Source organism: Clavelina lepadiformis, chromosome 2 (assembly GCF_947623445.1).
Source record: "Clavelina lepadiformis chromosome 2, kaClaLepa1.1, whole genome shotgun sequence".
Classification (NCBI taxonomy): domain Eukaryota; kingdom Metazoa; phylum Chordata; class Ascidiacea; order Aplousobranchia; family Clavelinidae; genus Clavelina; species Clavelina lepadiformis.
The window spans coordinates 17,351,262-17,365,988 of record NC_135241.1 but is presented as its reverse complement, the minus strand read 5'-3'; the positions used below and the strand labels follow the sequence as shown (position 1 = coordinate 17,365,988).

The 14,727-nt window shown below is 36.5% G+C and overlaps 3 protein-coding genes across 8 annotated transcripts in view; 1 reads left to right on the top strand and 2 right to left on the bottom strand.

Moving 5' to 3' along the window:
• The window catches only part of LOC143446732 (uncharacterized), a 41,929-nt gene extending 40,772 nt beyond the window's left edge, over nt 1–1,157 (top strand). For all 5 annotated transcript variants that reach the window (XM_076946498.1, XM_076946497.1, XM_076946499.1 and 2 more), the window contains one exon: nt 12–1,157. In XM_076946498.1, coding sequence (XP_076802613.1) covers nt 12–99 — 88 coding nt within the window. In that variant the 3' untranslated portion in view covers nt 100–1,157. The remainder of the gene's footprint in view (nt 1–11) is intronic.
• A 10-nt stretch (nt 1,158–1,167) lies between these two features.
• Nucleotides 1,168–4,313, bottom strand: LOC143446734 (uncharacterized). 2 transcript variants are annotated; one of them, XM_076946504.1, is made up of 4 exons: nt 4,144–4,313; nt 1,943–2,367; nt 1,686–1,818; nt 1,168–1,549 (listed from the first exon to the last, which is right to left on the bottom strand). In XM_076946504.1, exons 1-4 carry the CDS (start codon nt 4,234–4,236, stop codon nt 1,382–1,384), a joined length of 819 nt encoding a protein of 272 aa, XP_076802619.1. In that variant the 5' UTR covers nt 4,237–4,313; the 3' UTR covers nt 1,168–1,381. The 2 variants fall into 2 exon arrangements, with proteins under 2 accessions (XP_076802619.1, XP_076802620.1); XM_076946505.1 differs by lacking the exon at nt 4,144–4,313 and adding an exon at nt 2,639–4,137.
• Nucleotides 4,314–11,625: 7,312 nt separating this feature from the next.
• LOC143446733 (microfibril-associated glycoprotein 4-like) lies at nt 11,626–13,784 on the bottom strand. The gene is made up of 6 exons (XM_076946502.1): nt 13,363–13,784; nt 12,942–13,087; nt 12,781–12,877; nt 12,559–12,655; nt 12,109–12,173; nt 11,626–12,025 (listed from the first exon to the last, which is right to left on the bottom strand). The coding sequence occupies exons 1-6, from the start codon at nt 13,625–13,627 to the stop codon at nt 11,775–11,777; spliced, it is 921 nt and encodes a 306-aa protein (XP_076802617.1). The 5' UTR covers nt 13,628–13,784; the 3' UTR covers nt 11,626–11,774.
• Between the last annotated feature and the right edge of the window lie 943 nt (nt 13,785–14,727).

Below are 14,727 nucleotides of genomic sequence, written 5' to 3'. Positions count from 1 at the left end.
ATGCTTTACAGCTCCCACCCTGCTGAATCAGACCCGTCTCTAAACGAATACATTCGCAAACTGGAGAATATTCAGCATCATCTCCGCTACCCCAAGTGAAGTCTTCACTTGTTGAATGTCTTCAAATCTTAGGAAGTAGCGAATGCAGAAACACTGGCTTCAACGACCTAATTTTTTGTGGCGGCAAAATATCAAAACTTATGTAATTAAAAAGAAATTTTTTTTTACATGAAGAAAATTTTAATCATCAATAATTTAAACCCAGTAGGCTCGGTTGAATGATTCGAAACCCAGCGTATAAAGTTCCTTTAGTTAATGCAGTAAGAATTTTAGACTTCCATCAAGTTAGCTGAAAAATTAGCTGCCTGCCTTAACTCGTTGTAGCTATCCATACTCTTTGTTGTGTAGAAGTTGTTGGCTACTATATATCACTAAATAACCCTTAAGACGTGGTCTGTTTTATGCCTTTTCAATCCTGAGCAATAGGGTAGATATCGTAGATTTTCATCCTTGGCGAGTCGGCCGCATTTGTTTTTACAGTCCAAAACACTGAACAAGCGATGATTAGTTGTGTGAAAAGAAATCTGACAGCCTGTTTGTGCTACTGTGAACGTAAAACTCAATCGAGACGTGCTATGTTGTTATACAAAGTGTCTTCAAAGTATTTGCCTGTGGCGTATTTATTTGTAGCACACGCTTTTCTAGATTTCAGATTTTCAAACTGCACAGCTTCTTTTGCTTCTACAGTTTTTCCAATACGCCTACTTAACAAAGTTTTTTTCCAAATATTGCTGCCTGCTCTAATGACAGACGACGTGGACTTTTTCTCAAAACTAATTGTTGCATTTACTGTGATTACCGTAGTGGTCGACAAATCCACATTGTGTAGCTGTAGTGAAAATTAGACATATTTTTATACAGGCTGTAGTGTTTTCCCGTCCGTTTTTTTTGTTTCGTTTTTCTATTCTATTTTCTACTTTATCGTTGCATGGAAAAGAGTCTGATACTTTACCTTTTATTTCTTTAGAAATTTAGAGTTTATTGCGATATGTGTCGATCAGATGATGTAAACGATATTCAGAATTTCATTTGTGTCTCGTGTAACAGTAGTGAGAAATATTCAAACTTGCTGAAAGATTCGAAAGACAACTTGATAACGATGTTGAGTGGTGTTCACTACGTTTTCGCAGCAAAGTTTTTATTGCTCATAGGTTAAGTTCATAACAGGAGGGCGCACACTATCAAATGGTTAAATGAAAAAAAAAACATCAACAAACGAGAAAACATGACCGCACTGGTGGTGCCGGCTGCAGTGCTAGGTCACTTTGAACTGCACAAACACATTCTAGGATAAATTGCGCGACAGAAGTTCATTGTGAAGTCATCCCTCTGGAGCGTTTGACTTTGAAGACTGCACTGACTTTTGATCCTGTGGAAGACCTTTCGAAAGACAACTCTTCAGAAGAAGGTTTTGCTGACGTAGATCTTCCATCCTCCTATCGGTTTCTGCCATCCACTTTGCATATTTTTCATCAAATTTCTCCTGAATCTAACGCATAAGAAAAGATGTAAAAAACGAATAATTAGTTGGCAGTTCAGTTTGTTGAACAGATTGAAGCTGTAGGCTACCTTCCAGAAAGATAGAGCACTACACGTCTAAAACAGTAGGCTATAATTTGAAATACCTTTTGCTTCAATTCGTCTCTAGCCCGTAACCATCTAACTTCTTTTTCGTTGAGCTCTATCAACATTGATTCCACTTTGTTTTTTAGGATGGCATTTTCTTTGATCAAGTCATTTATGTATCCCTCCCTGTCACTATAGGAAATAGCAAAAGAATTTTATCCAAGATGCAATAGTAAGTATTTTAACGGGCATCAGTAAGACAGTTTAAAATACTATTTATTTTGTAGTGTTTTGTGGAAAATGTCAATATATTTACTAATTTTCTTTTGTTTTGTGTTCTTCCTGCATCGCTTTTATTTCCAGTTTATCCCGGAGTCTCCTTAGTTCCTCCGACACGTCGTCTGCTCTCGCTCCATTTTCCCGCGAAATCGTGTTCACCTTCTCAAGCTCCTTCTGATGCTGTTCCTGTATTTCAGCTAACTGTTTCTTCAAAGCGTCGTGTTTTCGATTCCAGCTATCTCTGTCCTTCACCGCCTGCGCCAATTCATCCTTTAAGTCCCGTACTTCTTTCTCCGCTTGTGCTTTCTTCGTTTCGGATTCGTTCAGCTTTGCTTCCAGTTCTTTATACTTCGACGTCTCCACACCAACCGGTCTACCCAGGTTAGGTTGTCCCACTTGTACAACTTCTCTCTCACGTTTCACGATCATGTTGCTTTTTGCCTTCCTTAAGTCTTCTAATCTCTGCATCCATAAAAGAACAAAAAGTATTAGAAAAAGCGGGCTCTGCGTTCAGGACCGGCCCAAGCCAGCGCGAGGCCCAATGCAAAACCTTATGCTTGAAGGCGGGAACTCTGCTGCTTTTAAATAACTGTATTTAATATTAATATGAATAATAATAATAATAATAATAATAATAATAACAGCATCATAAGAACATGGAAGCAGACGTGAAGAAGACAATTGCACAGGAATATCGGAACAAACTGCGCCAAGTTCTCAAATCAAAACTTACTCGAAAATACAGGATTCAAAGCAATCAATGCCTATGCAGTACCAGTAGTAAACTAAACGGATGGAGTAATTCCCAGGGCAAACGAGTAACTACGACATCTTGAATGAATAACCAGAAAGACGCTAACGTTAGAGGACGCTCTTCACCCAAAAGCCGACGTCCATCGCCTCTACGTCAGTCGCAACCAAGATGGAAGAGGACCTCATAACACAGACACTATCATAAGAATAGAAGAATGAAGCCTAGCTGAATATCTCTAAAATGAAAAACAGGGAGGCGACCCTAGCAACAAGGCTAGGTAACCTGTACGCCAAGCCCGATATTGGTGTCCTAGAGTGGAAGAAACAACGCATAGAAGAAGTGGTTAACATTTAAAAGCAGAAAGTTCTACATGAATAGTTCCCACAACAAACGGAAAACCGCGACATGGATTGCAACTGATTGAAACAGCGTATTACACTCAAGAGAGAAACGGAAGAACTCTTGATAGCAGCCCAAAATCAAGTGTTAAACACCCAGTGCTACAAAACAAAGTTGTTCAATGTATCACACTATCCAACGTGCCGTATATGCAAGTAGAAAGATGAAACAGCATCCCATTTTTTCCACCAGCTGCCAGAGGATCGCACAAACATAGTACCTAAAATGACACAACCAAGTCGCGACAGTCATCCATCGAGATCTCTGCAAAACACTATAACATCGCAATTGACAGAAGACCTTGGATGCATAAACCTGACACAGTTACGGACAACGACAAAACGAAAATCCTCCAGTACGGTAATCGGCGTCGCGGTCCCAGACGACTGAAACACACGAGAAAAAAATAACAAAAAAATCCCCTAATATCAAGACCTACGACCAGAAATATCTAGAATCTGGAATATGAAAGTCCAAATCGTCCCGATGCTGATCAGCGCACTTGGCACCCAACCAGCGTAGCTATACAAAACACTTAGGGCTTAGGTAATACCCAGCGAGAACACACCGTAAGTGGCCTTGTTAGAGCTGCACTGCTGAGAAGTGGCCACGTTCTCCGAAAAACTCTAGATCTCCCGGAGAACTAGTAGTTCTCCGAGATTAAGCGAAAAAGAACAGACAAAAAGAAATAGAAAGATAGCGAAGAAAAAAAAACAAACAATAATAATAACGCAAAACCAAACAACAGTTTTGTGCAAATCAGCAAAGCTTTGCTTCATGATATGTTTTCACCGGAATGTCGTCTTTCGATAAAACTGAAAACTAACTCTAAGATTATGAAAATAAAAGCTTAGGCTATTTGTTTGTTTTGGTGCTAAGCAACGCGAACATCGAAAAGCGCTGAGCCCAATGCAGTTGCATCACTTGCATAGACCTATAAGCCCTGCCTGTGATAGCAAAATAGACAAAATATCTACATTAAAGTTTTTCGTTATTACAGAATACATTTAAAGATTTTAAACACTTTTCAAGTTTGCGCAATTATTTGCGCTGTCTATAGCTACACACCATTGTCCAAAACCTACCCGTTTTAATTTGGTCACTTCATCTTCCAGATCCTTGACTTTTGTTTTCAAAACTATGGAATTTTCGTCGGTGGTTCGCCGCGGGCGATTCATACTTGGCACTTAAGAAGCAATATTAGTACTAGTACAGCAATACTATTTTAGAAAGGAGAGCTTTCTATTGACATAAAAATCATGTAATTAATTGCACTTTTTCGAGGAATTTGAGCTTTATTGTGCAATTTCCGGGAAATTAGAAAAGCATTTTGGTCACATGACTGCATCTGGTTAATGGTCACCATAGGCTACTTTACTTCTTCCATGTAAGTTTTATATCAAACGTATTGGCAGAGCATTATTTGATCTCGTCGAAACTTTAGTCAATCAATGCCAAGTAAATTTGTGCCACTTAAGCCCTATTAGAACTACACTCAAAACTCATAAAACTAGGCACGAGCACCAATAGCTATTCACGACAGTCAGCTTCCTACATAGGCAGAAAAAACAACGGAATTGTCCATGTCGAAACAAAACTTTATTATTGTATGAGACAGCTTTTGATAACGTTGTCGTTACTTCTATTGTGTCTGACAAACTACAGTAGAAGAGTCATTGTCTGCTTTTGTTGTCAGGCCTCATGTACGTGTATGTGTTCGTTACGAGTATAGTCAAGTAGGGTCGCGCTTACGTGACTGTATCGTATTAGTTCTAGATGTTTACTCAAGGCTCGCAGTGACAAAGTCAAGTTGTGTACGTGATATCAGCTGATATTGCAATGGCGTGATTGCACTCTGCAGACCACCAAATAATGTTAGTTATTCCATATTCATGGAGCCCGACTTCATTGGCAAAAGGAAGCACGATTAACGCAAATTTACCAAATGCATACCTTCAGACTTGTAAAATACACTGTAGACTTGCATTTGAGTGCATAATCAGAAGTAACAATCAGGTAATTGGCTTGTACGCATTTATCTAAATTCTTAAACATAGTGTAGCACTAGATTACTATAGATAGAATATAAGGTTGTAGTCAAATATATTTTGTATAGTGCAATTAAACACAAATAAATATACATATAACTATCATTGATGTCATATCATCATTTGATAACTATCAGTGTTTACGTTGATATAAAATGTACAACAAAATACACAGATTATCACGACACAAAAAATTTCGTAAAACACATTTCTAAGGAGCTGCTATGACAATGCAATATTTTTGGAGCGTCGTTGTTGACCAACAACGGTCTTAACATTACGTAAAGCTGCAGAGCTGAAAGAAAGCTTGAAGCAAATGGCTTGAAGACATAGGTCAATGACAGTCTCAATTTGCTATAACGATCTTGTAAACAATATATGGTTACGAGAAAAGTCGATAAACGCTCAACCTTTAAAAAAGATATTAAAAGATTGAACACAAACACCATTTACATAATCAGTTATTGCTGTAAAGATAATACATCGATATATTCTGAAAATGGAAATAATCGAGACGAGATATTGCTCAGGATTCACAGATGTTTCAGATCGCTGTAGTTTTCACGTATGTAGCTTTCTTAGTTTTGGTTTCTTTGGGAGTAGTTTCTGAAGAAGGGGACTTGTTTCCACAAAGAGCTTGAAGTCGGCGATAAACGATGACAGCTTTCTTGCAAAGAATTGGTACAGCATTCCTCCCAATTGGCATAAATGATCGGATCGAGAGAACTGTTGATTGGAAGTAGAATAATGGCGGATACAGCATATGCAATGGGAGGAAGGGAAACACCAGACATGCAGATAAAGGTCATTATGCAAATAGGCAACCAACAACACATGTCCATGGCGATCAGCATTGCGATTTTTTTTGCATTTTTCTCAGTTGTTTTAACTTCTTGTCAGTTATGTTTCTCTGTGGTCCTGGAGCTTTTGCATGTTTGTATATCGTTATGTACGTTCCCATTATGTACATCATTGCTATAAAGTTGAATAAAATGATTGCTGACGTAAGCGGATTAATGTTGCCATATTCACCTTGAGATTTATAAAATTTCGAAATACAAAGTCCACTGGAACTATGATATCCAAAATATCCTTCAACTTTAAGTGCTTGTTCTGGAAAATTTTCGCTAAGAAGCTGTTCCGACTTGTACCAATTGCTGTAAAGTGGTTGTTCAAACCGTCAAAAAGACGGTTGACAATAGGCAGCGTTGGAAACTTATTCACACCATGTCGATTTGAATTAGAAACAAGCTGTTTTGTTGTATTTCCAGCCAGGACAGTGTTGCCCGACAAAGCAGAAATGGCCATAATCCAAATGAGGACGTTTAAGAATGTCGATTTTATAAGATATATTAATATATTTATAAGATAGGGAGGATACCGCACTGTTTTGTAAGTAAGTATCAGGACATTTATCAGACTGATTCTTGCAATTTGCTACTCCATCGAGAACTCCATGTATCGGAATGAAGAGTGAGCTATGTAAACTTTGCGTTTGTGCTGGTACTTTTCAGCGTAGCAGGGGGAAGCAAGTTTTTACACTGTCAAGGATCTACTCATATACTGTTAAATTTATTTGTATAGCCAAGGTGGATGTGGTTTACGTACTAGCATAATGTAGGATAGTTTTCATTTCCGTTAGGCTACTACTTTATATACGGAAAGAATTGAAAGATATTGTAAAATCAATTACTACAACATTGTTTGTTTAAATTTAAATGCAAATTCGGGGAAAACATTGCAACTATACAGCTCGCTAATACGTAGTGCTTTTGCTTACAAAAGTTTTTTGCTTTTAGTGTGGTCCCATGAGGACATTTATTTAAAAGCTAATAACAAAACAAGAAATACATATACCAAGTAAGTCTTCGACACCTCCAGGACAACCTGGATTACCATCTCGGACGCTCTATCTTCGGATACATTTAGTATGATTAGGACATCGGATATTGCCTTCCTCGCTGCGACATGCTGGGAGCCTCAAATTTTGAGCGTTTATGCCTAACATAAATTTAACTTAGGCCTATATATGGTTATGAATGCTGTAATTTTTAGTAAACAAACCAAATTCTTTTGGTAAAAAGTTTTTTTTTCTCACATGGCATGACATCTTTTTTTAAATTTCATAATAATGACTTGAAATAACTTATAACACAATTGCATTAAATTGCGTTAAAAAGACTCATTGTTAACACTACCAGTATCCCGTTATAACATTAACTGACAAAATGACAACTTCTTTTGCGTAAAAATAGCAGAAAAGCTCTGATGTAGGCTTTCCCTGAAGGACCTCATTTGTTACATCTGATTCGTAGGCCCGTAGCTAGGCAGGGGCAGGGGTGGCATTGAGGCAGGGGTAAATACAAGTCTGTCCCAGGTCAAGTATGTTGTTAATGTAGTTTAATCAACGCTAAAATATTTTTGTGCCAAGATTTGTAGAAAATTTAAGCACAAGTGTCTCATTTGCATCAGTTTATAGCTGCGGCCTATAATAATAGGTTATGGGACCCACAGCCGAACACTATTTCAATCGTTCTTTCAGTCCGATTTTTTTTTAACAACAAGTTGATTGTTACAATAAAGTAAAACGTCTTTGTGTTTTCAGATAAAAGTTTCGATTAAGCCTACCATTGTCATGATTTTGAATTTTTGTATAAACCAATAATTGTCACTGCGGTTATCAATACAGTGGCTAGCATTACCAACGTTAACGTCTAAAAACGATATTATTACAAACTTAAACTTCGACAAACAGCATTGTTTTGAATGAAAACTTCAATGCAATAAGCATACGTACTGTACACTAAAGAATAAATCATGCATCACTTGAAAAATCACCCAAGCTCAAAACCACAATGCCCCGATGTCTGCAGAATATGAGCAAGGACAGTACAGTTTGTATTCAAACAAACAAGACAAGAATTCGTATATAGTTTTTGCTAAAATAGAAAATAGCAGTAATTTTCAACTTTTCTTTGTTTTCAAGGGTATTAGAGGAGGACGATGGTTTGTATTGGTTTCTTTTTTTATCGTTATTGAAAATTTTCAGAAGTTGATTCAATTATAAATAAAGCTTTGTGAAATGCTTACCTTCAACAAAAATCCAATACATAAAAATGCTGATGAGCAAGGACAAATAAATGTTAAAACTTCAAGTAAACATCTTAACTTCAGTTTTAGAAAAAATTATTAACTATGGGCGATTAGAATGCAAGTTTTACGTTATTGCATTTGTAATGCTCGATATTCAACGAAAGCACCATATACCAAATACCGGCGTAAAGACATGATTACCGGTTCCTTTGGTTACTTGTTCGCAATTCCTGTGGGTCACCTGTTACTTGTTTTATGTCTGGAAGATTTTTCAGTTTGAAACGTTGCCATGATTGTTTATAATAATAAGAAACTATTTGTGTTGCTATCAAAAACCAATAATAATCTCGTTTTGATTCACAACTTACATGTATCATACCAGTCCATAAAAAATCAATTTTTGTCCGAAATATCCTAATAAACAAACTGCTTAAAATTCTCTCTCTAAATTCAAATATAGAATTAAACACAAATGATGCAATTATATCACAAGAATTCAATATTCTACGAAAATCAGTATTCGAGGAAACTCGAAAATAAACATTTGTGATTCACTGTAGGGTGTAGGCTACACCAGTCTCTTTGTATGTTTGACATGCTGCCCAGGAGTGCACAAACGCTGTTACTTTTGATGCAAATGGTTGCTGCATGAGTTTAAATTGTTTCAAATTTCAAATTAACACCATTTCTTAGCAAATCTTTATAAACTGGCTGATTTAAATTGTCACTTAAGTTTCTTCTAACTTCTAATTTTTTCCAGTATAACGTTGTTGTAAACAGTTATTTGTTTTTCAATGTAAGTTTATAGGAAGTGTTTAACCCTATTAAACAGTAACTTTTTGTAACTAAAAATAGTTGTACGAAATCTGCTAAGAAGCTTCCGTTAAGACAGAAACATTGGTACACGCCCACAAAAAGGACGCATAAAAATCTGTTTACGCAAAAACTTTTCCCAGTTTCTTGGGTTTGGAGGAACTTCAAACCTGGCAAAATTGTGAGAAAGAACTCATACCGTTTTATTTTTGTTTAACTGATGCTCATAAATACATCTTTTACAAACTAAACTTCTTCATTAATCAATGTTAATCAACTTCAATAATTGTAAATCATTGCACATTAAATTTTAACAATGTAATTGAACAAAATTTTAACACGTGACCGCTTTATGCCTATAAACAGTTTAAGAAGTGACATCTATACATCTTTTATAAACTCTTAAAGAAATTTTTAGTTCAATCGTTTCGAGTAATCTGAGAGTAAAAACTGTTTGTTAGCGGCAGCAAACAACTGAAAGGAAAACAATCTCGTTTATTTTGCTGGCGTCAGCCCTTGTTAGCATTTCCTTAAAAACAATGATGGCATACTGCATAATCAATGTACATGTTCCTACTGTATATACAGGGAAGTGTTGATTGAGAGTGTGCTGGTTATTATATTTTTATAGTCCACGTCATGTGTTCAAAACGGTATCCGATTTTTTGGGAACAACACACAATGTCAAACTATGAATTTGATAAATTTTATTTCATTTACTTCAAAACATATAAAAATGAGAAAATACGATTGCAACTGGATTGATAATTAATTTCTATACGTGAGCAGAAAGGCTGAATTCACCTCCTGTCAACATCGCTTTGCTCGCTCGGCATTATCTGCTCCGATTTAAAGCAAAGATTACAAACGCATTTCCACATCAAGGTTACAAACCAAGGAATATTGTTGAAATAAGAAGATACTCTATAGTCTATATCAGGGCTTCCCAAACTGGGGGTCGCGACCCCGCAAGGGGTCGCGTAACGAACTTCAGGGGTCGCAAAGCGTATACCAATTTTACACGAAGTACAAAATACAATCAAAACAAAATATCGTTCCAGCCTAATCAACATTGAAACCGCCTTGAGACCAGCATTAACATATATTGAGCCACGGCTGGACTTGCTTTGTAGCAGAAAGCAGTCGCACCAATCACACTGAATAAATGTGTGTGCTTTTTTGTTTCCAGTATAGCCTACATAGGCTATGTGTAAAGTAGTAAGTAGGCTTTGAGTACTGGTTGCTTGAATTCAGTCTTTGCATCTCAATAAATGTCACTAATGACTAATGTATATTTCGCACTGCTAATCAATTTAAACGTGAAGGGTCGCGGAAAACTTCAGAAGTTTGAAAGGGGTCGCAAGCAAAGAAGTTTGGGAAACCCTGGTCTATATAATAGACAATCATACATGATAAAACAATATTTGAATGAATGAATGAATGAAATAAAATTTTAGACTGCTCTTTTCATAAATTTGTTTCTATTATTTGTGCAAAACACCGTATAGCAGTGGTCGGCAGCTACAAAGACGAAGCCGTGAAACAGACTGGACGTGAGGTATACATTACCAGTGTCATTGAGTAACATAATTCCTAGGCGGGAGCGTCTCGTTTGGCGAAACAGGCTCAAGGTTCTCATTGAAATTCCCACTTCTATGAGCTTCAATAAATTCAACTTAATGAACATTTGTGTTTTTTTGAAGGCCGGTCCGCAAAAAAAATCGGTTTTAAACGGGTCCGCAGTGCGCAGAAGGTTGCCGACCCCTGCCGTATAGTATTTGTCATGGTCTTTTTTCTTTCTTGTTCTATAAAAGCCTCATAATGGTCTGTGATGTATGTGAAGAATTTGAATGAATAGTCAAGATGGGTTTTGTTTTTGCGACCGTATGCTCCTAGCATTGAACATTTATACTCATATCTAAGCTTGTAGCATAGAGGTTAAGAGTTGTAAGATTCGGCCGTAATCAGCGATGTCATATGTGAGCAATGCAGCCAAATCTCTTGAATATGTTTCGTTGATGCTTGGTTGTTACCTCACCTTATAGCCTAAACAAAGTTGTTCAACACTTTTAATACGTGAATAGCTTTTTAAATTTACGATGAAGAATTTGCTTGTAAAAGTTGGACGATTAGAAGCGTGCACTACATTATCTAAAAACGTTAAGCTATGGTTATCGTTTTCCTGGTTACTTATTCAGTTACTTTTTTAATTTTTATGTAAGACTAATTAGGTTTAGAATTAGATGACCACGTAACTAAGAGTAGCATGTAATAAACTTCATCTGCAAACACGTAACTGTATGTAAGAAACATGGGAAACGTTAACCACATTAAGTGAGGATGTACAAGTTTGGCATATACCAATGCCATACTACGTTTAAAATGAGCTTTTGATTTTATTGCGCATAGTCAGAAATATTAGCCAAAAGTTTACTCAGGTAATATATCGTTTGCAATGGTAGCAATTATAGGGTTTATCAGGCACATCGTAGCAATAACTTGGAAAAAGATTTTATTATACACAAATACGCATTTGGGTTCTAAAACTCAGCTCAGATATGCAATTCAGTATAACTTATACAGCATTATATAGGCTTAGGCATTCGCTTTTTGGCCTACGTATATATATAGGCCTAGCAAATTATACATTATATAGCGAAGCAAATTGTATATGTTAATGTAAACTAAAAGCCGTTCATACAACCATCAAAAAGATATTCACAAAAAGCATTGCGCAGCAATCACTCAACGGGTAAAAAACTCTACTTTTTTCTCAATTTCATTTCGAATCTTTTCAAAGAGTAGTTATAACCTAGCCAAGGGTGCCAGTTTATTCCATCGGCAAAAGACTCATGATCTCCACCCAAATAGCGGCCGTTTGGATTTGCGATATGGCACTTATCATACCACCAACCACCTTTGTAGCTCTCCGCACAATTCCTACTCCAAATATCTTGATCTCTATCAAACGTCGAAAATCGCATTCCATTTTGACGCCCAGACATACCGTCACCTTGAAAGCAATATAAGTTATAACCAAGAAGGTCGGTTGGAAGTTTTGCATTTTGATTTGCACAGCTAAAATGAAAATCTAACCCGCATCTCCCCTGTAATCTCCAATTGTTAGTGTGTAGTTGCTTCCTTCTAGTACAGCAAAATTCCTGCAAAATGTTTTTCAAAGGTTGGTTAAATCAAAAATGATATTCTTGTTATTACTTAATCATTTAGGTTATATTAGCTGTCGGCGTACATTTTTGAACATTACGAAGCAAGCTAAGACTGTTTTAGTGGAACTAATATGATTAGATTTAGTTATGAATATGATATGTTAAGTCGACATGACTGTATCTGACTTTTCTTTCTGTCTTAAAACTTTTTTAATGACATGTTTAAAAATGTTTTGGCTGGTATACTCCCGCTTCAAACAACAAACCGCACCAAATATTATTATGTACCGAGTTTTTTAATTTTGCGATTTCGGCATTTAAAGCAGCAGACCAAATTTGCATAACCTGCGTTAAATAGAACAAAATACAGAATAAGTACCTATACAAGGCGTATCTCGTGTTCCCGTCGAAGTCCTCCATATCAACTCTCATTTCGTAATCACCATTTTTAGTCAATTCATGAATGTTATCCAGACCTACATCAGTTAGCAAAATAACTTTTTAAGACTTCGATGCAAGCAGAGAAATTCGACATGTTTGTGCAAATAAAGCATTGTGTACTTTTTTATCCATTTGGAAACCAAAAGTCAATTTATAATACCAAGCCAAAATTCTCCGTCTAGCTTTCCAAATCCTTGAACGTAGTCGGTCCAGTTGCGATAAAAATTCACTGAACCGTCTTTTCGTTTTTGAAAAACCTGAAAAGAGCAACAAATTTCAGACTTTGAGTGCCTGTTGTAGGTTGCCGATGCTTGCGAATACCAGCCAATTGCCTCCGTCAGTCACAAAATCGCAATAAACTGAAATTCCGTCTCTGCCACCAGCAAATGGATAAATTTTGTAAACTCCTCCAGTATCCGACTTGTATCGAGGGAAGACGTCTTCACAAGAGTTTGAAGAGAGCGCTTCTGTAATGACATGGTAGTTGTTGAATGTGATATATTATAAGAATAACGAATACCACATTCATTTGTTATGACAGATACTAACTTATAGTAAAAAAGCTTTTTCGACAACATGTTAAGAGCTCAAAGTTATAAAAGTTAAAATATCCTGAACACAAGAATATCTTCCATTTCATCGGACGCGACTAAATAGGCTAGTTTTTAAACTTAATTTTAACAGTAAGATTAAAGTTTAGTTAGTGTCCAATTTCAAGTGCTATTCCTGCTTTTTCACTTACTTTGCAATTGATCCAATTTACGAGTTAGTTCTGTGATGTCCTGACATTCACAGACTTCCGCTTGGTCTCCTTTGTTACCCTTTTCGCCCCTATCACCTTTCGCTCCAGCTTTGCCAGTTCGACCTTGCTCATATACTGGGGTATAACTGCTTGAAGTTGTTTCCTGATCACAATTTAAACTGCATGATCCGAGACTAAGATCACTTCTAACTAACAGTGGAAGCAACATGACCGACACAAACAACAAATTAATCCAACAATGCATATTATTGCCGCAAATAGCCTAACTAATTCATTTGCCCAACAGAAAAATTGATTGTTTGCACTACTCTTCGGCAAGTTTCTGTTAGAATATAAATTAGCTACTTTGAACATAGATAGTTTCATATCAGCTACTTATGGTTCAAACAACTTAGACATACCGTAATAGCCTACTTGACCACAATACTAAGCAAATCCAAATCTTTTGTCTGTGTTTGCGATAGCAGGAAACCAAATATCTGGCAAAAGAAGTTAGCGCATAGTAATTTTTTTGCGGTTTTGCTGTACTTAATTATAGCATAAATATCTGAAGAGACTGTTGGGCAAAACCTCTCTTCACTAGATTAACCAAAAAATTGGATAGCTATCTCAAGCTGCCGGAAAAAGGATTGATTGCAAGCTACAAAGTGGCTCACTGTTTTTTAGTGTTGGCTAAACTAGTGTTAGCTTAGTTGCTCTTTGGTTCTATACCTAAGTTCCAAGGTCATGATGCTTACGTACGTTAATACGCACATCAAATCTTATTATGTGTACAACCACCTTAAATTTGCATTTAAATAAAGTTTCCTGATAATCAATTTGATGTATGCTATAAACGCACTATCTGTATTTAAAATTTGCTGTCTGTAACTTTATGAAGATAATAGCGAAAGTAATTCTAAACCTCCCAATTTGGGACCATTTTACTTTACAAACAAAGCAAACCATAACGCAAAAACTCTTAACATGAAATAAAAATAAGTGTTCACTTAAAATACATTAAGTACAGAATAGAATCGCGATATCCAGATGGGACAAAAAGATTAGTTCTCCTCTATGCGGTCAATGCAATCTTGGAAAAATCGTGCATGTCCACAGGGCAATAGCACGATATTGTCCCTTTCGCAGTACAAACTACGAAGAGTGGTTCATTGCTGACAAGTTGACTGGGGTTTTCGGACGAGGTTGGAACATCTGGCTGGCTATTCGTCGCTTTCCTCCAGTCCCTCTTCATATTATTCTTCAGTCCCTGCGAAGTTTGTAAATGCGTTTTATAATATATTATATGACTGATACATGTATCGCAAATAATTAATTATTACACATGTATTATAATTTTACGTA

Excerpts from the sequence above, each read along its gene's own strand:
- LOC143446734 (XM_076946504.1), bottom strand. The coding sequence starts at position 4,236 with ATGAATCGCCCGCGGCGAACCACCGACGAAAATTCCATAGTTTTGAAA. Across the intron at positions 2,368-4,143 it reads AAGTGACCAAATTAAAACGG|AGATTAGAAGACTTAAGGAA; the intron begins GTAGGTTTTGGA and ends TTATGGATGCAG. Across the intron at positions 1,550-1,685 it reads GAGACGAATTGAAGCAAAAG|ATTCAGGAGAAATTTGATGA; the intron begins GTATTTCAAATT and ends CTTATGCGTTAG.
- LOC143446733 (XM_076946502.1), bottom strand. The coding sequence starts at position 13,627 with ATGCATTGTTGGATTAATTTGTTGTTTGTGTCGGTCATGTTGCTTCCA. Across the intron at positions 12,878-12,941 it reads CTGACGGAGGCAATTGGCTG|GTTTTTCAAAAACGAAAAGA; the intron begins GTATTCGCAAGC and ends TGCTCTTTTCAG. Across the intron at positions 12,656-12,780 it reads AGACGGAGAATTTTGGCTTG|GTCTGGATAACATTCATGAA; the intron begins GTATTATAAATT and ends TAACTGATGTAG.